This window comes from Tamandua tetradactyla, chromosome 1 (genome assembly GCF_023851605.1).
Source record: "Tamandua tetradactyla isolate mTamTet1 chromosome 1, mTamTet1.pri, whole genome shotgun sequence".
Taxonomy (NCBI): domain Eukaryota; kingdom Metazoa; phylum Chordata; class Mammalia; order Pilosa; family Myrmecophagidae; genus Tamandua; species Tamandua tetradactyla.
In genome coordinates, this window is record NC_135327.1 from 161,494,121 (window position 1) to 161,510,662 (window position 16,542).

Genomic DNA, 16,542 nt, shown 5'->3' on the forward strand with positions numbered 1-16,542 from the left:
TTGATTACTTGGAGAAGGTGGTGTCTGCTAGTTTCCTCAACTGTAATCACTGATTCTGTCCCTTGTAATTAATAAATATCTTAGGGTGAGACACTCTGAGACTATGCAAATATCCTTCTTCTTCTCAAACTTCTGTTTCTAATTTTATTGTCTGTGGTGGATCTTACTACAGTTATTTCCTTGGTGTCATAATGGTGATTTTTTATTTCACTCATTCCTTCTAGAATTATTAATTAGAATTTTATTGTAAGGAAGAGATATTCTTTCCCTTTATTTATTTATTCAATAAATTATTTCAGTATAAACTATGGATATTTATTGTATTCTGCTGGTTATCATTCAATGCTATCATTATTAATTTTGTTCCTTAAACACTTACAGCTTTGATCATTCAGAGCTCTTTCAGGTTGGTTCCTGTGTCCTTTTGACATGCCCTCTTCCTTTTTTCAGTACTTGCTTACTTTTTTAGTACTATCAGATGTGCCAAATTCTTTTTGTATTTTCTCTGTCCCAATCCTGTAATCAACCACTTCTCCAGATGTTTTTGTTTCTTTTACTGGAGAATGATATTTTAGAAACCAAGATCTGGACACTTAAGTATGCTCATTCTACTAGGGTGTCTCTGTTTCTACACTCTCTCAGCAGACAGAGCTTGGAAATATAAGTATATATGTCTGTTAACTCATATATACACATAGATCTGTGTTTAGAGCTTTATCCATTATCTATTTACCTATCTAATCTATCTATATTTAAAAATTGATTCCTACTACACCTCTGATTCCTATCTAGCTACCATAAGGTTCATTCTAGCCTTTCCCCTTTACTCATTTGTAATATCTTTCTCAGACAGTGAAGACACTGGATCCTATTATCTACATTTTATTTCCTTATTTGTTCAATTCCAGTATACACATTCTTAGTTTCAGAATTGTCAGCCCATACACTAGTGAGAAACAAATTTGCTAATGTGTATACAGTTTTATTTTCCTTTAGTCTTAAGTATCCAGTCAAGATACTCTTCTCCTCCCTTGTACCCTTCCCCCGGAAGTAACTCTGGTAAATCCTTTTCCTCATTCAGGTTGAGTTTTTTTTCTTTAAAACTTGGATACAGTAAAGTCCATTTATTGTAGTTTATGAGTTTTGACAAATGCATTGTCATATACCCACCCCCATAATCATAACACAGAAAAGCTCCATCAACTTCAAAATTCTCTTGTGTTGCACCTTTGGAATCATCCTCTCCTGTCCCACCTACCCTTCATAACCGTTATTTTCTGTTCATATGGTTGTGTCTTTTCCATGTATATGGAATCATACAATTTGTAACCTTTGGGTCTAGCTTCTTTCACTTAACAAATTGCATTTAGGATTCAGTCACATATTGTTGTGTGAATCAATGTTTAATACCTTTTTGTTGCTGAATAATATTCCATTTTATGGTCAAATTACAGTTTGTCTATTGATTCGTTGGATGTGAGTTGGCTCCCCTTTATGGAAATAATGAGTAAAATTTCTATAAACATTTGTATACAGGTTTCTGTGTTAATATATTTAAAAAAATTTTCTCTTGGGTAAATACCTAAGATTGGGATTGCTAGATCATATGAGAAAAATGTGTTTAAATTTAGGAAAATCTAAATTATTTTATGCAGTAGCTGTGTTAGTTCTTTTTTCCTTAAAAATTAGAAATATATATATCTCACATGAGAAACTTCTTGCCTGTAGGGTTACTATTTGTTTCTGTTTGTTAATGCTGCTAGAAAGCAATATGCCAGAAATGGATTGGTTTTTATAAAGGGGATTTATTAAGTTACATGTTGCAATTCTAAGGCTTAAAAATGTCCAAATTAAGGCATCAACAGAAGGATACCTTCACTCAAGAAAGACTAATTGGGTCTGATGTTTCTCTGTCACATGGGAAGACGTGGCAATGTCTGTTGTCTTCCTCTCTTGGTTTCTGGTTTCAAATGGCTCTCTCAGCTTCTGCATCCCAAATGTCTGTGTCTCTTGATCCTCTGCATCAGCTCTGAGCTCTTTCTCTCTCAGTGAGCTCTTTTATGGATATCAGTAAACTAACTAAGACTCACCTGGCATAGGCAGGCTCACACCTCCATGGAAATAATCTAATCAAAAGGTCCCCACTCAAATAATATGTCTGCCCCTAAAAGACTGGATTAGGATTAGAGGAACATTATTTTTCTGGGGTATATAACAGTTTCAGCACATTCCACCCTCTGGGCCCCCAAAAGACACATTCTTTCGATGTAAAAAAACACCTTCGTTCCATCACAATATCACAAAGTCTTAGGCCGCCCTATTTTTAAAAAAATCTTTTTTTTTTTTTTTTTTGACATGGACAGGCTCTGGGAATTGAACCCAGGTCTCCAGCATGGCAGGCAAGAAATTTGCCACTAAGCCACTGTTGCCCACCCAAACCATTCCAAATAATTTTGTGCTACCATCGCCACCATCCACTATCAAAACTTTTACATCATCCCAAATAGAAACTCTGTACATTTTAAGCCTTAACCCCCTATTCCCTATACCTACTGTTCTGGTTTGCTAGCTACCAGAATGCAACACACCAGAGATGGATTGGCTTTTAATAAAAGGGGATTTATTTCGTTAGTTCTTCAGAGGAAAGGCAGCTAACTTTCCACTGAGGTTCTTTCTTATGTGGGAAGGCACAGGGTGGTCTCTGCTGACCTTCTTTCCAGGCCCCTGGGTTCCAACAACTTTCCCCGGGGTGACTTCTTCCCGCATCTCCAAAGGCCTGGGCTAAGCTGCGAGTGCTGAGATGAAGAATGCGGAGCTGCTTGGGCTGTGCTATGTTGTGGTCTCTGGAGCACCAGCCAATTAAGTCAAACATCATTCATTGCAGCAGGCAGGCCTCCTAGCTAACTGCAGATGTAATCAGCAACAGATGAGGTTCACGTACCACTGGCTCATATCCACAACAGAACTAGGTGCCTTCACCTGGCCAAGTTGACAACTGAATCTAACTACCACAGCTACCCTATCCCCTTATAAACTATATTTTAGACTCTGACTCCATTTATTTGCTTATTCTAATGATTTCATATCAGTGAGATTATATGAAATTTTGCATGATCTATTTTACAGGTAGAAACTCCAAACAAAAACAGCTAATAATACTGTTGCTATGTGCCAGATACCATTCTAAATCCTCTGTGCTTATTTATGCCCATTGTTTGCAGATGGGAAAACTGAAACACAGATTAAGATATTTATCTAAAGCCTCCCAGATAATAAATGAAACAATTAGGATTCAAAACTAGGCAGTCTGACATCAACTTCTGGTTTTTTAACCATTTCATTATAGAAACTTCTAAAGAATTATTTAGCCACTGTGCTTGTGATCTATGCTAATGAATATTCTTAAGGAATACATAAATTCTAAGTGATACATGGATAATTGAACAGTATGAATAATTGAAGCTTTATGAATAATGGCTTATTTAAGCAAACATAAATATTCAAACCAGAAGTTGCTTTAAATTTGGTGAGTACATTTTAGGATTGTCAGTGATGTTAGAATGAATAAAGAAAGGGCAGCTGCCAGATTGGGATTACTAATCATTGTAAGGTTTTGTAATTTTAGTGCCTAGTGCAGTTGATCAAAAAATGTGTTAGAGAGAGTGAATGGCCGTGAGTGTCTCTAGTTCAGGAGGATAATTATATGGATTTAAAACAGTATTGGCCTATGTGATGCTGAAAGTGAAATGAGGTTCCCTATTTGAGGTAACACCAAGTTTAGTAGCTGGGGTTATATCTCACCTCTAACAGACAAGTTCTAGTGTTTCAAAAGCAGAGGGATTCATTTCCAGCTCTAAATGTTTGTGGGATTAGAAGTCCCTAAAACCAGGATGCTGTTTTTAGCACTTGGAGTACCAAGAACCACTGCAATAGCTCTTATTTTCAGCCCACTAGGACATTTTCAGGTGGACTTGGGTGGAATGATAATTGCATGTGCTTGATGTGGGGGTGGGGGGGGAAGACTTTGTTTCTTTGATTAGCTGTTCCCCCCCTTTCTTTTACCTTAATTTTTGTCATTGTGGATGATATTGAAGAATTCTGGGAGAACATCTGATTTTTGATAAAAATAAAAAGCATAAATGTACAGATCCTATAAAGAAATCTCAATGTTGATGACTGAAAACAAAAAAAGATTTTCCTAGATGCTTTCTTACACCCCCTAAATGTGCCAAAACTCAAATATCTACTCTCTGTAATGAGTTAATGGCATTGCTGCTGTTAGTGGATTTATAAACACTTTCTAAATATTTATATTAATATTATGCCATTGCTGTTATTAATGAAATATGTCTCAGAAGAAGGATGACTTTACTTTTGCTTCTGACGATATGTAATAGAAGCAATTTAGGTGTAAGTTGCTACCTACAGATTAGGATTGCGGAAAGAGCGTCAGGATTGAAATCTTTTTTAATACACATGTTCGTCTCCCAATTTGATGTTGTAGAAATATCCCAGGGATTGAATGTCATATCACTTTCTATATACATTCTTATCCTTTTAAAGCTATGAAAGGTTTTGTGCCAATAAAGAAAAACAGTGGTCTGTATATCGACACACACATATGGATATATGTATATAAAGCTTTCAAATCTAGTATGAGACCAGTATTTATTAAGAATGATTATTGTAATGTGAAACTAGAAAAACTCATATAAGAGTCAGTAAATCCAAGTTATAATTCCTTTGGCAATGTTCCACTTGATAGTGATGCAAATCTCATATATTTTGGGATGTACATAAAAGTGAAAAGAGTATTATTATCAAAGAGTATTATTAATTTGAACAATTAAAAAGTTGCATACATGTACGTGGTTGTTTTACCACAGTTGAATGACCCATCACCCTTGAACGTGTTTACTTTTTGTGCTGAGTTACTGCTCAGTTTAACTGCTTAGTTTGGTGCTCTGTTCCATAATGGAATGGAGATGATATTTTTGGCATCACGTGTCACCGCAGTTATGCCATCTGTGAGTCTGTGAGTTCCAAAGACTCACTTTGGAGGAAAGAGCACAGGAAGAGGTCATTGGCTGGGCAGGGTCGGTGGGGGTGGGAATAGAAAGCAGAAGGATGAAAACAATTGCTTCCCTGGGCTTAGCTGTGAGTTTTCGAAGCAAAGGTTTTGTTGTTTCCGAGTAAGTTAATCTTTCTGATCTGAGGTCTCTCCTGAAAAGCCGTCTATCTGACAAGGCACCACAGCCTAACATTTTGTCTGAAGTTTGGGCAAGTGGCACTTTTGTCTCTGCAGCATCTGCACAAATTCTTCTGGTCCATTAGTTCAGTTATTTCTATCCATTTGACCAGGTTTCTTCTCTTCCTTTCAGTTTGTATAGGGTGGGACAGTAGAAACACAATCTGCTCTAAGTATCTGCAATGCTAGCACCTTTGTTGCAGGCCCTTTAAGAAGTGAGAGAAGGTGAAACTGGATTTGACTGAGTACATAGCCTTTAATGGTATTTACCTAATGCTGGGTTCTCTCTCTAGGCCCATCTGTTGTTACTGATTTGATTATGTCAGTAACAACTAGGTGATTTTGCATGTTTGGGGGGTATTTTCCATTTAATTGACTGCTTAAGCTTTTCCTAATTAAATTTAAGAAGCTACTATCTTAGTTTGCCAGAGCTGTGATCACAAATACAACAAACTGCTTTCAGCTGAACAAAAGGAGTTTATGGGCTCATGGATTTGAGGCTAGAAGTCCCAAATCAAGATGTCTGCACGGCTTGCTTTTTCCCAGAGTCTGTCACATTTGGGTGCTGGCTGTGTGTAGCCCTTGGGGTTCCTTGGATATATCTCTGTCCGCTGTTGATGGTGATCTTTCTCTTTCCTTTTATCTGCTCTTCCCGTTTCTGCTTACTTCTACATTGTTCCTGTGTGACTCTCTCTGACTTTTAGCTTCAAGTTTGTCCTCTTTATAAAACCTCCTGTAATAGAGATTAAGGCCCCATCTTGATTGAATTAGGTCACAGCTTCACTACAAATAAGATCTTCAACACTGACCTCTGTTGATTTTAAAAAGGCTTTATAATATTTGGTATTATTTACAATGAGCTCATACCCACAGGGACGCAGGTTAAGATTAAATACATGTCTTTTGTTGGGTCACATAATTCAATCTATTACAGGTGCTTTTGGTGTTAATGGTAAAAACCTCTATTATGGGATTTGACTACTTTTGCAGTGCTGTGTCCCCTTTCTTCTAGTCCTCCTTAGGGATTCTGAATTGAAAATTTCAGAATTGAAAGGCCTTCCTTTCCTACTTTTACCCCTGAACTTGTTTGTTTTTGAATTTGAGAAATACAGACATCTCTAAGTTCTAAGTGTACCACCCTTATACAGGCTTTTCTCAATTCCCAGTGCAAAAGAATGAAAATGACTTAGACTTCAGCGTCTCTGTAGACTTTAAAAAATGGAGTATTTAGGAATTTTGCTGGTACAGTATCCCAAGAGTAGATTCTGTTGAAGCCCATGCCTTATTCACACAGAACCTGGCCTGAAGTTTATCTTTGCTTTAGTAACTATTGGTGGAGATAAAGTTTACTGAATGAATGAATAGGGTTAACAAGATTGTGAGAGGTGGAGAATCCTTGCATTGTTTCAAAACACTTTAAATGAATCATTTTTTAAAAACTACAAATTATTATGGAATGATAACACCTTAGAACTGAAAGGGAATTTAGAGATTAATGGCCCTAAATGTTTTATTTTACAAATGAAGACATTGAAATAAAGAGAGGCAAAGTGATCTGCTCAGGGTTAGGCTTCTGTTAAGTGCCAGGAGTGAAACCACTAGTCTATTTCTGGTTCCCTCTTTTCTCTCCACTGCAGCTCAATTTTAAAAATCTAGTCAAGACAGTATGCTACAGTGGAGTACTATGATACTTTATTAGTTTAAAATGAATTAATTTGTAAGTGATTAATAATTTCTCAAACTAATCTATTTTTCAAGTCAATTCACAGTGACCTCTGTTGATTTTAAAAAGGCTATATAATACTTGGTATTATTTCTGGAATTTAGTTGGTACTAGCCAAACTAACGAATCGTAAATTTACAAGAAAAGGAGAAAATTAAACTCTTTTATATCTTTTCTCCTCTTCATAAGTTAAAATATACATTTGAGTTTATGATGGTATTGATAAAGCTTTCTAAGAACAATTTTTTGTTAAAATAGAGTTTTGTGGTGACTGGGTTTTATATTTGGAAGCAGTAATGCCCTTCATTGTGAAGCAAAAACTATATTTGAAGTTTTGAAATAGGTTTTGTGCTGAATTACCGCTTGTCCATATAAAGGCAAATCACTGAAGACCTTTTGCAACTTTAAATTTAGTTGACTTTGAGGTGTGTGTGGTACTGTTTTTTGCCAAAGCAAAATATACAACTATCCCGTTATTTGTGTTACTATGCATGCAGTAAGGACATAGGTATTTCCTTTTATTCCAGAAAATTATCCTGGGTTTGAAATACATCAAGGTTTTCAAAAGTGTGCTTAAATATTGTGAAGATTTATAAAGACAAGGTTTTTTGTGTTTATTGTTATCAGATAAACTATTCCTTATTCTGGATTTGAATGTTGACTTGCAAAAATTGGGTGGTAGGGTGAGTATAGTGCAAGAAATATTTCATATCTATACGCTCTGGGGTTTTTGCTTTTTTTCTGTGCTTCAGCATTATGTATGCCTCACCCACTAGACTCTTTTTTTAAATTCTTTTCAGGTAAACATATTACCAGAAATACAGCATCAACTTTGCAGAAAGGAAGGATTATGTCAAATAATTAGAAGATTTCCAGGTAATCTTTTGTTTGCTTCCTTTTGCATGAATGTGTGATATATAAAGCCTTTATTAGCAGATACCATATATAATGAGGTTTCAGATCAGCATACTTAGCTCCTATATCTATCAATTCTGCTATCACAAATCATCCATAGTCCAGATTTTTTTCCAATAGGAAGAACTTGATAATGAACACAAATGTAACAAAACATTTTACTTTTACCTTGTAAACAAGATGATTATCCTTTCACTTTTTTGTTTGCCTCTAAAATGATAGCTGCTTTATTTTAAAAGTGATTATTATAATACTTCTTATTTATATAAAACTTGGTGTTAAGTTATTCTGATGCTAAGAAATTTGTTTCTCCTTCCCTGAAATCCCCTCAATGAAGTTGTGTGTTTAAGACAGGATGCTAAATGAATAAATTCTGCATTTTGATTATATTAGATATTTGAGAGAATTATTACCATTCTCAATTTCCTTAGAGACTTCCTGAATGGAAAAAAACTCAGAGGGTATGTAAGTCCTCATAGACAAAATCATGCTATTTGGAAAACCATCAGTGAAAGTATTCCTAAAACTTCTTCTTTAAAAAGCATTATAATATTTAATAACTTATTCCCCTAGGAAGTGTTTCATTATATAATTAAAACTTATATCTGTGTGAATTTCATTCTATTTTTTAAATTAATTTGCGTCCTAGTAGCATCAGGAAATCAATCATATATATAAAATTTTTCCTCATCTTTCCATCAGCTTTCTGGCTTGTCCCATTTCATAGTTACAGTGTTCTATCATGATTTACCAGGGATTAAAATGACATAAAAATGAACTAGTAATTCAATTTTCAGTTTAAATATGTTTCTAAAATAATCAATTGCTGTATAAACTTGGGTTCTGTAGTTATTGTTCTTTATGGCAATTGTAACTAACTCCATAATATCTAAGATTTTTTCCTTATTTGTAAATGATAGCTGGATAGTTTTAAGATTATTTTATAGACCAGTAATTTTTTTTTGGGGGGGGGTTGTGCAACTCACCCAGGTCTCCAGGTCTCCCACATGAAAGGCAGGCATTCTAACCACTGAACGACCCGTGCACCCTATAGACCAGTAATGTTTTTTTTAATTTTTAATTTTTTAAATAATTCCAAACTTATAGGGCAGTTGCAGAAATAATTTACAAACCCCATACAGAGAACTCCAATATATCCCCTACTTCCCTCAACACAATTTTAACGTTTTCCCACTTTTGCTATGTATCTTTCTATCTATCTGTCATCTATTGTCAATCCATATATCAATACAGTTTCTAAATATTTAAGAGCAGATTGCACACATCATATGCCTTGAACACATAATACTTCCATGTACATTTATTACACACAAGGATATTATTCATTTATGTAGTCACCTTCAGTACAGTTATCAAGTTCAAGCAAATTAACATTAATATAAAGATTACATTTTCTATTGCAATTTTTTGTGTCCTAATAATGTCCTTTTGAGCCTGTTTGCCTCCATTCTTAGATCTCATTCAGTATCATGTATTACATTCATTATCTTTTTTGGTGGGGAGGGGGGTTCATGGTCCGGGAAATGAACTGTTATTATCTTTTAAGATCATCTGTCTTTCCTTTTTAAAACAAATATGGGCACATATATACAACATAAACCTTCCCATCTCAATCCATCCCAAGCACGCCATTTCATATCAGCACTCAGAGCAGCTCAGACACAGACATTTGGAGATGCAGAAAGGAATTGCCCCGGGGAAAGCCATTTGAACTCAGAAGCCAGGAGGGAAGGCCAGCAGACTTCCCCATGTGTCTTCCCATGTGGCAGAGAAAGCCAAAGGAATGCAACCTGCCCTTCCTCCGAAGAATTTGTAACTAAATAAATCCCTTTATTAAAAGTCGATCCATCTCTGATGTGCTGCATTCAGGCAGCTTTGACAAACTAAAACATGGCATTATAAATAAAAAATACAATAGTACTGGTATTTGCATTTAACCGTGTCATTACCTTTAGTAGAGAGCTTTATTTCTTCATGATGCTTTTGTCAATTGTCTAGTGTCCCTTCCTCTCAACCTGCAGAACTCCAGCATTTCTTGTTGGGCTAGTCTAGTGGTGACAAAGTCCCTCAGCTTTTGTTTATCTGGGAATATCTTCATTCCTCCCAACCCCTCCTTATATTTGAAAGATAGTTTTGCTGCATATAGAATTCTAAGTTGGTAATTTTTTGCTGTCAGTACTTTAAATATAGCTTTCCATTGCCTTCTTGCCTCCATGGTTTCCATAGAGAAATCAACAATTTTATTGAGGATCCCTTGCATGTGACACATTGCTTTTTGCTTGTGGGTGTCAAAAATCTCTCATCTTTTATATTCAACAGTTTGATTACAACATGGCATGGTGGGTTCATTTGGGCTTCTCCTGTTCGGAGATCGCTGAGCATCTTCGATGTGTGTATGCATGTATTTTGTTAAATTTGGGGAGTTTTCAGCCATTATTTCTTTGAATATGCTCTCTGCTGCCATTGGAATTCCCACAATGTGTATGTTGGTTTGCCTGATGGGATCCCACAGGTTCTGTTCACTTTTTTTCATTCTTTTCTCTTTCTGCTCCTCAGACTAGATGATTTCCATTGTCTTATCTTTAAGTTCTCTGAGTCTTTCTTCTGCCAGCTCCAACATGCTACTGAATCCCTCTTGAGAATTTTCAATTTCTGATACTGTGGTCTTCAGTTCTGCTAGGTTCCTTTTCATTATTTCCGTCTCCCTATTGTTATTTCCTTTGTATTCATCCATCATTTTCCTGAGACTCCTGCGGCACAGCACAGTCGCAGTAGCCAGAGTATCAGCATTTGCATCAGTCCCCTGAACCCCTGTTTCCACTGGATGGTGTGAAGAGGGCCAGGTGACATCTGCACACAAGCAGTTTTCATTTCAAGAGAGGACTCTCAAACTTTGGGAGCCTGAATCTCTTATAATGGGCTGTGAGTATCCCTGCCTTTTGTCCCAGCGGGAGATATAATCTTTATTACAAAAGACAAAAAAAAAAAACCTTCCCTTTGCTCCAGAGTGAGTCAGCACCTCAGTCTTTCAAAGCTTTCTACTATATGCATATCTTTGCTCAGAACAAAGATAATCAGTGTTTCTTTTCACAAGATGTGTAGAAATGTGAAAAACTCATGCGTCTCCCCACAGATTCAGAGAATACCTAGCAAGACCTAGCTCTGAAGCTTAATCAGTGTGTGTTGTTGAGAAAGACTTAAAACCTAGCTGTGCTTCAATTTTCTTATCTATAAAACTACAAAGTTTGGCAATAATCAATAATGCTAGCTTCTATGATTCCAACTGTGTCATCTTCCCATGTAAACAAGTTGTCCCAGGCTGTCCCAGGCTTCCCATGTAAACGAGTTGTCCCAGGCTATCATAAGCACAAGGTAGAGAGTAGGACGCCAAGGAGGGAGTGGATGATTATACAAATAAGTGTGGTTGGGACCCATGCAAATGTGGCAGGATAAACAGAGTTTTGGCTAGACACAGCAGCATGACTGAAGACAACATACAAGTCTAACACTGTCTGCTCAATTCCATAGCCAGACACAGCGTACCTGACATTAGATTTGTGACTCACATTGCAAGGCACAAATCCATGGAATTTTTACTGGCTTATGAAAAGATATATTTTTATCTTGCCATTTAATGCTTTGCCTTTTGAAAAAATAAGGTTGTTAATTTCTAGTTGGCTCAAATTTGTTGCTAATGTTTTTGCTGCTTTTTATTACATACTGTTTTTTTTTTTAGAGGATGTTCTTTCCCATATTTAGAATATAAGCACAAAACAAAACATAAGAGAGCTGTTTTACTTGGTTTGTAAGTTGTTATTTTTGCTCTTTTTTAAATTCAGCGTCACCATCCAAGAAGTTCTAGTTAGGGATGTGCCAAATGTTTAGTCATAACTCATTCTTTCCGGTAGTTTTATCTTAGTTCTGAAAACTGGCTTTCACATGAAGTTTGAATATACCCACAATCCTGCCCAAAGTTGTGCCTGATCATGTTTGGAAACCTATATCATTTTTTAGTGACTTGTGAGTACCTAAAGAAAAAGCAAAATAGAAATGAAAGATAAAATTTAATAAAATAAAATTAAGCAAATTTAATATATATGCTTAGTTATTGAAATTATGTATAAACCTTGACTAACAATCAAGTTAATCTTACTAAATAGCATGATTGTTTCTTTTTTAACATTCTAGGTTTAAAAATTTTTATTTTTTATGTGATATCAGTAAAGTATTGTTAGGGAATCAGCCTAGCTCTAATTGGAACAATTTTACTTAGGAATTTAATTTTTTTGCGTAAGGGGTAATCATCATCTCACTCGAGGTGAAAGTCTTTGAAGAACCAGAAGTACCAAGGAGCACAGAAAGGATTCTAAAGAGGGTACACAAAATTCTCAACTCTTAATACCATTTGAGGATTTTTATTGCTTTCATTTTTTCCCCTCCCTTGTGATATAAATTGGGGAAATGTTTTCCTTCAAACAAGAGTCCAAGAAATGGGAAGATCTACAGTATTAAAAAAGATATGGGGGGGGGGGGGCAGGCCATGGTGGCTCAGTAGGCAGAGTTCTTACCTGCCATGCCAGAGACCTGGGTTTGATTCCTGGTGCCTGCCCATGCAAGAAAAAAAGAAGAGAGGTTGGGGGAAATTTGTCTGTATAAGGCAATCTTTGGCAAACTTTCAGAAAAGGTCAACATTCATTACTCTCTGTACTCAAATAATGACACCCCTACACTTTCCCCCCACATAATTATACATTATGCAAAAAATCAGTCCCCAAGTAAAACTCTCATCCCTTTAGTATGACTGACTTCAGCTATGTGGTTGCAGAAAATAAGCTGATGGAACTAATTCATACTAAATTACACCCTCACTCCAGTCATAAGCTTCTTATAAATATTTGCATTTTTATAAAAGAATCTTGAAAACCCAATTCTAATTGGCAGAATTTCTGAAAGCACATTCAAGTTTCCATTCAGTTCATCAGCAATTTCTTTCCCTACAAAGTTTACAGAGTTCGTCCATTTCTCCCCATCTCTACAACTGCTAGCTTAGTCCATGTCTCCATCCTCTCATATCCCTTCCACTTCCTTTTTTTGTTCCTGAATAATCCAAGTAACCATACTGCAGGCACAGTGATCTTTCCCCCCATTTTAATAAATAAAATAAGTTTAGTGGGTTTGCTTATCAGTCTGTTGAGGTACTGAAAGGGTATGACCCAGGTATCCAGCTCACTGATTATCTGATTTGATCCAGGGATAGTTTTATCTAGAATATAAGTCACACAGCCAAATGCCTACAGGGGCTTGGCACATAACATACATTATGAATGGGGCTTGGAGGGGGGTGAGGTGGAAAAATTTGGCTGCCAGAGAATTGCATGCTGCATTTAGAAGGCATTCAGATTCAAATTTTCTAAAAAAAATCCTGCACAGGTTTAATATGACATGCTGCAGGCCAGACTGCCTTGTTGGTATTCTGATCTTGAGGAATGTGTGGCTATCATATCATCCATGAAACCTTTCTTAAAAATTATTTCTCACAACTGAGCTTTTGGAAGATGTTGAACTATAGTGAAGGGGCAAAATGGCGGCATAGTGAGGAGTGCAACTTAATTCATCCTTCAGGGGCAACTAGTAAGTATTCAGGAACTGTATAGCACAACTACTGGGGGGATATCAGTGACCAGACACACAAAGTACACCTGTCTGGAACAGGTGGAGTGACTGAGATCCCACACAGAATTGTAAGTCTCCCAAGCTGTGGAGGCAGGTGCCCCTTCCCCATAGGTACAGCAGGCTGGTGGTCAAGGGAGAAAGAAACAGACCCTACTAGGGACAGAAAGGTACTGAACCAAGTTCCAATTGCAGAATAATTGGAATTAATTAACAAATTCAGACTGCTGAACCACAGTGAGTTTGAGTTTGAATTGTATTCTCTGACAGGTACCTCGTCTGCAGATGATCCATCTTGCCAGTTAATTGTGTAGCTATATACTTTAACTTTAGCACAGAGTAGAGAAGAAGTAAATAAAGTTAGTCCCTTCATTTGAAATCATTGGAATTCCTGAGTTAAGGGGTTTACTCCACTATGGCTCTTGACTCCCAGAATCATTTTGGTGTCTACCAAAAGGTTCAACACTGGAGCACCCCACCCATGTGCTCATTAAACACCCCACCCATGTGCTCATTAAATACCCCACCCATGTGATCATTAAAAGCAAAATTAAAATGTGTTTCCCATTTTGCTTTGAATAAAATCCAGATTCCTTGGTTTGGCCTCAAATTCCAGAGGCTCTTGCCCCACCTATCTCTGCAATCCATTTTGTATAGCTCCATCTCATAACCGCTGTACTTCAGTCACACTGACTATGTTCCTTTCCTTTAACAGCATACCTCACTTCCAAACTTATTCATTTCTTGGGATTTTACATTAGCTTTTCCTTGAGCCTGGACCACTCTGCCTCCAGATCTTTACATGAATGCTCCTTTCTGTCAGACCCTTTTTTCATGTCACCCTGTTTTATTCCTCTGAATAACACTTATTCCTGTGTGGTATTTTCTGGCTATTTTACTATATTAGGATGTGTCATGAAAATATGGACCTTGTCTCTTTGCTCATCCCAGTATTTAAGACAGGACCGGGCAATAGGTCCTCAATAAGCATATTTATTGAATGAATAATTGGAGATATTTTAGGGCAAAAGATCTTACCTGGGTGGAATAAATCTTATTATTAATTCATTATCATTTCAACTAAGAGTAAGGATGCTTAAAAATAACTCATGGATATTGCTATAATAGGACTGAGTATAGGTTTCCCATCTTAGCTGTTTAGACTATAAACAGCTATATAGACTATAGATAGTCAAGAACAAGACTTGTAAGCAGAAAAACAAATTCAGAAGCTTTATAGGCCAGATAATTTGCACTTTTTCAGAATTTTGCCTATCATTTGACAAATTTAGACAGATCCATTAATATAAGCCATTTGTCTCCAAGAAAAGAGGTGGAGTTGAAGAAATAGGAAAGTACAAAGCAGTGCCATATGGTCTTATCCAGGAGATCTTGCCAAAGTTGTAATGTTGGAAACCTAAAGAAAGTTCCCTCATATTTCTTGTCCCTTGTAGTAATATTCAATTACTACATAAGATTCAGATGCAATCCAATGAACTATTCCATCCATCCTCTCCCAGGGCCTCCTCTCCCCATACTCTACTACAGTTGTTCCTCTTAGCACATGTTTGCACTTCTCTAATCCTTTGGTAATTCCTGCTTCCATTTTCCTTACAAAAATGTAAACCTTCCCTACCCTGGAAGACAATAAAAGTGGGCTTTTCTACAAACCTTAATTTTAATAAGAAAATTTTCACTTAGGTTAACTTCTTATTTTCTACTTGAAGTCTGCCATCATTCTTGTCAGTTTGATGCCCAGTTAGATGACCATTTCATCTTATTCTCACAGCTCCTTGATCTCATCAAATCTATGACCCTCCTTTCTCCTCACCTTCAGCCTCCTATATCCATAGCCTTGCCCAATAACTTGCACCACCCAGAACTATCCTGCCTTTGAAAGCCTAAACTAATTTGCCACTTTAGTCACAACCTTTCTGGATTCTTTACTCCCTCAATATCAACAAGTCTGAAACCTCAAATATCACTTTTGGTACCCTTAATTTTGTCATCTTCTCTAATTTTGTCAGTCACTTTGGTCACAATTTCTTTTCTCCCGAGCTTGGACCACATAGATTGCCAATTGAAATACTTTCTTACAAGTGCCTGCAAGAGTCTTGTTTTTCTTCTGTACCAGCCCTTAAGTTACCAATCATAAAAAATTCTACAATCTGACTTTTCCGCTCCTACGCAACCAGCACTAGAGAAAAATCACACAACTATGCTCAACTCTCTTCCTGGGATGTCTTACTTCCTCACCTGCTAAAATGGAAAAATCCTACCACTGCTGAAATTACCAGCTCAAGCACCACCACCAACCATGCTATTAGCTTGTGGCCCCCTATCTCTCCCAGTTTCCCCCCAAAATGCTTATGAAGACACATACAAAAAACAAACACATTAAGAGCTAATCTGAAGAGAAATTTTTCAATCATACTAAGGCTGATGGAACTCAGTTATAGTTCTGAACACTCTGTTTAACTCAAGATAGGTAGAGAAGACCCTCCTTCATTGTCCTAATATATTTCAAAAGAAAAGCCATATGGGTTATGAAAGCTAAAGTACTTTGAGCTAGCCATCAGTATAGCTAGATAAGTTTGATACCAGGAGATGGAGCATTAACTGCCATTCTTTCTTTCAGCCATCTGTCTGAAAAAAGCCAAGCAGTGGGCCAAGGACACATTCCTTTCAAATTGAGTACATTGTTTTTAAAATGGAAAAATATATAAAGAAGAAAATAAGTATTCCAGATTTATTGGCTGAGAGATAATCACTGGGAACATTTATATATATATGTTTTGCATTGAAAATCTAAACTATTATGTTTTTAGACATCAACTCAGAAATCCTTTTCCGTGTAAGTCTACCTGATTTCCTGAGATAGATTTACCACTCTTTCCTCCGAGTTTCTACCGCATCTTGAAAAAACCTCCATTATAGCATTATCATATTACAGTTTAGTTGTATT

General features: G+C 36.5%; 1 protein-coding gene across 6 annotated transcripts in view; it reads left to right on the forward strand.

Moving 5' to 3' along the window:
• CPED1 (cadherin like and PC-esterase domain containing 1) overlaps positions 1 to 16,542 on the forward strand; it is a 295,057-nt gene that overhangs the window by 64,096 nt on the left and 214,419 nt on the right. For all 6 annotated transcript variants that reach the window (XR_013158483.1, XM_077117962.1, XM_077118342.1 and 3 more), the window contains one exon: positions 7,772 to 7,847. Coding sequence is in view for 5 of the 6 variants with exons in the window: in XM_077117962.1 (XP_076974077.1) it covers positions 7,772 to 7,847 (76 nt within the window). In the remaining variant the exon portion in view is untranslated. The remainder of the gene's footprint in view (positions 1 to 7,771; positions 7,848 to 16,542) is intronic.